Source organism: Nuphar pumila, chromosome 2 (assembly GCF_984573655.1).
Source record: "Nuphar pumila chromosome 2, dmNupPumi1.hap1.1, whole genome shotgun sequence".
Lineage (NCBI taxonomy): Eukaryota > Viridiplantae > Streptophyta > Magnoliopsida > Nymphaeales > Nymphaeaceae > Nuphar > Nuphar pumila.
Window position 1 is genome coordinate 124702865 of NC_143250.1, and position 8559 is coordinate 124711423.

The window sequence follows — 8559 nt, forward strand, 5'->3', positions numbered from 1 at the left end:
CAAAGGAAGCACATTATTACAGGGCAATCTTTGAGACTCATTTCATGTTATGTTCAATTGTTTTGTTTGCATGACAATAGATAAAGTTCTTTCCAAAGGTAATCAGCATTCATGATGGAGTTTGATCAGTCAATAGAAATCATAAGATCCCCATCTTAGCTTGATCAGGCTCTCTTCCAATGCCTTGCCTAACCGGAACTAAAGCGAGTAAATTAGATAATCACTTTCCAGAGTTGCATTTGATCATTACTGTGTTAAGATATGGTGGGTTTCATAGTCACAAATATCAGTCTCAGCTATATCTTGGCAAGGCAGTTTCTTGCGATAATACCGGTTTAGTTGATAAATCTCAGGAAAACTAGTGCTTAAATTTAAAAAATATAAAAATAGTAGAAATAAATAAGAAAAATGACATGTTTAGATAATAAAATGCACATATAATAAAAGAAACAAGTAAAAAATATAAAATATAAAAGAAAAATATAGAATTTAAGATATAGAAAAGAAATAAAAAGGTAAAAGGTATATCGTGGCATATATAAATTTATGATTTTTTCAAAATGGCGTGATCATTTGCCTTTAGTATCATTTTATGAATTTACGACTATATTTTCAACATATCGCCTATATCTGTGACTATGGTTTCAATCTACTATGAAGTATGGAATTGGGAGGATTTATATATTTGCTAATACTGAATGGCAAATATACAATCCATCCATTCTGGGATGCACAATAGCATGTTCCTGGCATATCTGGTTGGACCCAAAGGCGTGAGAGGGCTAATATCTTTTCTGAGGGTCTTGATTATCATCCATGTTACGGGAAAGGGGTAGGCTTCTAACACTTTATAAGATAATATGTTCAATATTTGAGAAGGCTAAGGTACTTTAGTGTTTTCTATTGAAGGTCATACCGAGAAATCAGAACTTTAAGTATTGGTTATTTTGGGGCACTTTGCAATTTTCTGATTTTTTTATCACCTTAGCTGATGTTTCTTTTCTCATTTAGCATCATTGATGTGCATTGTCTTCTTTTGTTTTTGAGTTTGGTGTATATGGAAGTTAAAGTACATTGTGTTGTGAATATATCAACAAGTCCTTTATCATGCCTATCCAAAAGAGCTCTTGCATTTGCTGTTATAGTAAGAAATTAAGGCTATTAGTTTCTTTTTACTTTTCCTTTTGATTTGTAAGTTTTATAGTCTATTGCATTTTGTGACCCTCAATCCATTAAGAATGACTGTTGCGGAAGCAGAATGCATTTCTTAGAACGCCTTGTGGTTTTTCCATGAAAACTTGCATCTAACTTTATGAGCTATTTTCTTAAAACAGAATGCAGCAAGGATGACTGTGCCAGGAGGGCCAAGCGTAGCTTGCAGTACTGCAAAAGCGGTAGAGTGGGATGCCGCATGGGAAGAAAACCAAGATCCTTCGGGGCGGGCTGCTCTCAGTGTCCATGCTGCTGCATATGATCATACAGATGATGCAGCTACCATCTCTTTAGACAATGGAAGGCTTGATTTAGCACCGAAACTGCAAGGCGTAATAAAAACAACTGTATGACTAAAACCTTATTCTGGTTATTAGATTCATTGGTCTTTGTCATAAGGCATAGTACTAATCTGTGAACGGATTTCATCCCTTCTAAAGAAAAGTTGGCTAAGCCATGTATCAATGCATACATTGTTTTGTAATTTTTCATTATTGGTCTATTTGATCAAGCTATTGCCAGGAAATCGTCTCCAAAATGGATGCTGTTAAGGATTAGTATATTGGAAGTAGACCCATCAGCGTACCAGGGAATTGCTGAAATTATACTCGTGCACTGTTGAAAGGAGAATTCAATGTAATGGACAGGGAATGAGCTATACTAATGGTAACTAACGTGTTTTCTGAACCCATCTCTATCACTCGGTTCTCTGCGAGTCTTGAGAATCCATCCAATAAAGAGGCCATGATAAAGGTGCAGTGATAGCAAAATGATGTTTGGATGGTCAATGGAGCTCAGCATGTGACCCCTGACCAAAATTTTGCAATATTTCATCCTGACCAGAAATGATCGGCATGTGTGAGTGCTTTCATTTTTCACTAGACAATCAGCTACCTGTCTTGGTGTAGCTTCTAAGACAATCTTTATAAACCATTAAGGATCCTTGTCTAGCCATCATTCTATCATCTTTTTGAGACAATCTCTTTGAAGCATGTTTCCCTTCACTTAATCATCTTCACTATTAATGACCTTGCAGTGTGAATATGATCACATACTCGCCCGCAACTACTCACGACCAACTTGTGCTATGCCGGCTGGTTGGTTCATATTCATTGTAAAAGCTCCGATCGTAGTTGCAATAGTCTGATAGTATACATCACAAAGCAGAACCTTTTAGGGAGAGAATTACTTGAAAAGACCGCTTCTATATACGGACTAATGTTTACAACCAGTTAACCAACAGTATCATGAAAGTCACCTGTCTGCTCCATCTGAAGTTGTGAACACCAGTTCGGTCAATTAATTCTGTACATCATGACAAAGATTTTTGTTTTGACAAAGCCTGAAAGGTCGTGGGCCTCTTGCATCTACCACCTCCACATGCCAGCTGCTTCCACAGGGTGAAATGGAGCTTCTGTTTCACCATATTTTGAAGCATACGCAAAACCCCAAAGCTACGTAACACATCCGATTAGCTTCCAGTATCAGATACATATTTCAAGATTAAGCAGGAAAATAGGTGTTACAATAATCAAAGCACTGGATAAGGAAGTTCCAAAAACGGTTGTGATACCTCGACCTCCTTGACTTCGAAGTCAGGTGTGTGTGCTAGACACGAGTTGCCAAACGTCTCTGATGCAGAACTTGACCCACTTAATCTACAAATGCAGTTTTTTGAAGGAAGGATTCATTAGCTGTTTAAAAATTAGGATATCTTACCTAGAGGAATAAAAAGACCGCTCAAGAAATAAATATGATAGCATGTGCAGTGCTCATAGACCTTAGATGAAGCGATGATTTTAACCAGCCATTTGAAAAATTCAACTGTCTTGATTAATCACTTCTTTATAGGACCAGCTTTGCATAATTTTAATGTCATATGGTTCTCAAGGCTGATGGCATCACTAAGATATGAGCATCTTGCACACGCAATGACTCCATCTATAAGAAATCATGCATAAAGATGAGCAGACATCTTACAGGTCTCCATCCAAATAAAGTGCGAAATGGCCACCACCGCCCAACGCTATGAACTCAGTCGAGCAAAGTGTGAAATAACGATTTGTACCTAAAAGTATATAGGTCATAATTGAACTCTATTACCTTACGTCCAAGAAACTGAAACTGTGAACCAGCTTGGTCAGAAAGTACAGGGCCAATCAGAGAATCAAGGATCAAAAGCAATCAATGATTTCATCTCCATTTGCAAACAGATAATCATCACAGATATTTTCTGAGAACTTATTTTTCACCATATGAAAGAATGAACTGGATTATACCTGTTGGACGAAAGACAACAGGATGCCTGGATATATCAGTGAACACAAAGGAATTGCTTGTTCCCTGCTTGAGATCCCGAGCAGTAAGGGGCACAAAGAATGACAGGAATGGATAAAATAAACACCAAGAACTGGGTGTCAAAGTTAGATGTGTTACCTGATACTTTCTCTTAATTGTGGGTTTCAGTGGTGCCTCAACCAATCCACCAAAAACCGCACCTTTTCGATCACCAACAACCTGGAAAGGCACAAACTTGTAAGAGTAGAGCTATGAATGCACTATCACTATGTTCACAGACAATTATTTTGGTAACAAAAAGCTTGTACCAGTACCAGCAGGTACAATCACCAGTAGAATACATAAAAAAGATAGTTCTTTGCCACACATGGAAAGAGAAAACATATATCATGATGTGATTAAAGCTATAAAACTAAAATACCATGATGTGATTAAAGCTATAAAACTAAAGTACCACCACCAACAAATTGGAAGTAAATTATACATGGCTTAATTAATTTAGGAAACATAAATCTCTAGGTCTTCTTGGTGAGCGAACTTCTTTCATCTTCTTTTTTGCTGTCAATCAAATTTAGGGAACCCAATGCCCAACATACATAAATACATGCTCATGAATGCACACACTCATATGCATCCACACATAGACACAGAGTTCAATTAAAATTGCACTTGAAAAAAGATTTCAGAAAACATGCATTTCAACTCTTATAGCATCATTAAACAAAGGCAACCAATTGTTTGAATCAGGTCAGTAATAAAAAATTCATAAATAAGCACACAAATTAGATAATTTTCATCCATGACGTAGAATAAGTGAATAGCATAATGGTCAACCAAGCATTACAGGAAAAGAAATAAAAATCATGAATGAGATAAATGCAGAAGATAACAACAGAAAATACATCTGCGCTAGGCATTTTATCAGAAGAAAGCCCAAGCTTCAAGCCCTTAACTGAGGCAAATCAGAAAATATCTTCTTGTTGGATTAAAAAAATGCAGACGACAAAGATAGATACGCACTAGGCATTTCCAAGCCTTCACATTCTTTCCTCTCTCATCAACCAGGCAGGTAATCATAACATCATTCCTCCATCCTTCCCGCAGTCATCTTCATGGTTATTGGGCTCTATGGTTTGGGCAGTGGTCTACAAACCATAACCTGTCAAGCACAACTGGATTTAGTTCAAATGATCCTGACCTAGTGTAATTTGGATTTTTGGACCTTGGTGCTTGTCACCTGCAACCAGCGTCCCTGACAACTAGGGTCATCCCTCCAACATCCATGGGAAAATTTTGATGGGAATCAAAGCAGCTCACAGGAAGATATAGGATTCCAGATGCTTTAGGGAATCCAAAGTCCAAATCTACAGGAAGCTGAACTTATGCACCAGCTTCTGTATTTTTTTCTTGATATTATTGGAGATATCCATTCTTATTATGCATAATACGTATATTATGAGTTTGTGGATGCAACATACACAACTCAGCCACACTACACCCTTCTTTTGAAAAACAACCATGTTGTATAGCCATAGCAGGGTCATATCATACACCAGCACCCATACCTATGTAACATTAAAGAAGTATTATGGTGGCTGTGAAAATATCAAAAAACCAAGCAAACAACACACTGCTGTAATGTGTGGGTGCTCATGGAATTGAGATAGATGAGTAGGTCTTTCAAAAAATTTGCTATAAGTTTACAGTTGACTGTGATAAATTCTGGGACCTTTTCTTCAATAAGAATGTGCATAAAAATGTTTCAAACTTGGATAAACCCATATAGACATTCACATTTATAATGTTAATTATAAATAAAATTAAGTTAAAATTTTAAAAAGTGATGTTTGAGATGGTTTGAATATATTATACAGGAAACCTATCATAGCACCAGTAAGTAGGGCTGCACAACGAGCGGAGCTAGCTCGGACTCAACTCGTTTAAACCCGGCTCGGACTCATCCGAGTAGGTAAACGAGCTGAGCTTGATTAAGCTCGGTTAATAGTCATATGAGGGCTAGTACTAGGATATGTAGAACTTTGTTAAATAGCAAGCACAGAAAAATGTTTCAGCCAAGTGGGTAGGCTGTTTGTCATTTATGTATGAGGTCACGGTTTCAAATCCTGCCCTCTATACCCTAACCTTTCATTTTTTTTAATGAAGTCAATGCCGCTCAAACTGAGCCTAGCCAGGATCGAGCTTGAACTTGAGTCGAGTTTGTACGCAACCTTTCAAGCTTGGCTCAGTTCGAGCCGAGCTTTTTGAGCCTGAGCGAGGCTCGAGCTCGGTTCATGTGCACCCCCTACCAGTAAGAGAAGTTGACAGTTAACACAATGCAAGTAGAACAAATCAGGAAAAACAAGAACAATAACAAGTTAGAGGAAGGCCATAAATAAGGTATATGAAAGGTAACAGAGGTCATGGATCATGGAGAAAAAGAACTCATAAAGATGATTCCATGTAATGAGGGTAAGGCTTCTTGAAGGTGATGCAGACAGTGGATTTCTACATGATATCAAAGCATTGAGCTATTGCTCCAATCAGAATCAGTATTTTTTTTCCTTTTTTTTGCTGAATGAAGAGATAGAAACAATCTTGTTTGATTACAATCTAGGTAAGGACAGTGGTTTACTTGAAATTTCTCACATTGATATCGTTTTTCTTTTTTCTACATTTATTTAAATCTAACAACCCTATTTCCTATAATAACCCAAATAGAAAGTAGGAACCTTTATAACTGCTGACCATCCATTTTTCCTAGAAACTATATTAGTGAAGCGTGGCTGTAAGAGTTACAGTCACAAGACAATTTCCTAGCAAGGATCATTTTCTATTTTCAAAAGTCTATTTAAAGTGGAGCTTTTTCAAAGGAGCTAGAAACAAAGACAACTTTAAAGAAAATATTACAGTGCTAGGAAGAAACACAAACAATTAAGCAGCATCTAAATATGAAGACCTATGTAGAGTGCACTAGCTATAGGGAAAATGGAGATGTCATTTATGTTCCCATTTGCATGCACCTATTTAGACCACATCTTGAAATGTCCAATTCTCAATACTGTTCAATAAAAATAAATATAAATTATTTAAATAATACTTATCAAGTGATTGAAATTATAGATGAAATATCAAAAGGCCAAAATTTAAGAATTATGGCTCAGATATATCATTTGCAATCTGGCTTAACTGTTTCTTATGGTCATGCACCATGCAACAATTACGGACATTTATTGTCCAAAAGGATTAAGTTCAAAGAATTGGATAGCAAAGACAAAGGTAACCATTTATTCATAAGTACTAATCTGAACAGAAAGACAATACCAGCAGACAGTACCCAGGGCAGAGCAAGCTTCTCCGGTAAAGAGTAGAAAGTGAGATTCCATCTCTCCAAGTGCTTCATAATAAACAAGTAAAGAAATGCTAGAGTCAGCAAGAAAACGAACAAATAAATCTCAAACTTTGAACTTGGCAAAAGATAGTGAGTGCAAGGAGAAACAATAACTTATATTCATGTTTTACCTATAAAGCAACACCCATTTCATTCCACGGATCAAAGCAGGTAGTGAAAGACAAAGAGTGTAACGAGTAGTTTCTGAAAGAAGTAATGAAGGCTCAGAAATATCAGGTAGAGTAACATCTAACACAGCATCCTTTGAGACTTGAAACACCTTCATTTCACATCCAACCAAGTTCTGATTATTCCTCTCACTATTTCTAGCATGTCCATCTAAGTTTACTTGATCCCTACGATTATCCTCCACCCCTTGCCACACTGCTTTTCCAATTAATTTCTTCCCCCTTTTAAATGGTAAAAATGTCCGACAAATACTGCCTGTTTTGCTTCCAGAATTAATGTCATTACTGTCCTCTTCATCATTGGAATGATGACCATGGGAATCTGAAGATAGAAATAGAGAATAGAGGAATGCAGTAAAAGAAGACGTGTCAGGGACATCAGCCTGAATCATGGACTCACTTTCTGGAGCTATCTTGTATTCTTCAGCTTTCATCTCCGTTTCTTCGTCCTGAAAACAAAGAGGATGCATTACTGACTTGTAAAGACCAAATCTAAAGCATCCGCCAATTTTGTTTAGGTATTAGTAGCATGCTTAGAAAATAAAACAGTATTCATAACAGCAAACTGAAAAGATCAAATTGGAGTCCCCAGTTTCAACCTAAAAGAACCAAGCAGTAAAACGATTGAAATTCAGTAATTAGTACGAAGAAATTCAATTAGCAGACCATCTACAACTAACATGAACAATCTAACCGAGCATCCCTATTTCGAATTAAGAACAAAGAACGGAAAACCATCAATGGGTGATCCAAGAAACCAATGAAAACCCTTCGAAACAAGGACCCCATCATAGGAACGAATAAAAAGGCACATGCTTTCGACAGAACATGAGATGCCCAACTTACACGAGGGCGCGATGGCTCATCCGAGATGGGGTTCAGGAGGGCCGTGGTCAGGTCGGAGACGAAGCGAGCAGCTTTTCTACCGAAGAATCCCTGGCAACCCATCTTGAGAGCATGACAAACTCTCAAACCACCAACAAAAATATGGTTTGTTTTGTGAAAAGTAGGATGGCTTCCAATTCCATTGTGGTGCCCCCTCTATCTCCTCCAAAAAGCCAAGAAAAGATTCAGCAGAAAGTAGAATTGGAATAAAGTGATTATTAAACAATTATTGAAGAAGACGGGCTCAGCGGTTGCGTGGTGAGCCCTACAGAAACGATTCTCTCTACGAACCTATGGACTGAGGCATGGATTTGGACACAAAGAGACAGATTGGAGATATTTGCTTACAGTCGGTTTGTATCCGCAGACCACTAACGTTTTTTTATTGTTTGATGTTTAGATTTATTGCAAAATAGTCCCCGACTTATTGGCGATTTGCAAAATCTGTCTCTACCTTATAGGGTTGTAACTTGGTCGGGGTACTGACGTTTCCGAACCAATTATACTATTTCCGACCTGATTTTAGTGGACTCATAGATTCAGGTCGGGTTCAAAATATAGACCCATGATGAAAGCATGTCGGGTCTT

The 8559-nt window shown here is 37.4% G+C and overlaps 1 protein-coding gene across 5 annotated transcripts; it reads right to left on the bottom strand.

Annotated features, from left to right (window-relative positions):
• Positions 1-2030: 2030 nt before the first annotated feature.
• Positions 2031-8278, bottom strand: LOC149847008 (uncharacterized). 5 transcript variants are annotated; one of them, XM_089996739.1, is made up of 9 exons: positions 7933-8278; positions 7030-7535; positions 6832-6904; positions 3649-3729; positions 3492-3555; positions 3193-3280; positions 2786-2870; positions 2471-2666; positions 2031-2355 (listed from the first exon to the last, which is right to left on the bottom strand). In XM_089996739.1, the coding sequence occupies exons 1-8, from the start codon at positions 8032-8034 to the stop codon at positions 2580-2582; spliced, it is 1086 nt and encodes a 361-aa protein (XP_089852865.1). In that variant the 5' UTR covers positions 8035-8278; the 3' UTR covers positions 2031-2355; positions 2471-2579. The 5 variants fall into 5 exon arrangements, with proteins under 5 accessions (XP_089852865.1, XP_089852867.1, XP_089852863.1 ...); XM_089996741.1 differs by having other exon boundaries at positions 3492-3729; positions 7030-7102; positions 7487-7535; positions 7933-8235; XM_089996737.1 differs by having other exon boundaries at positions 3492-3729.
• Between the last annotated feature and the right edge of the window lie 281 nt (positions 8279-8559).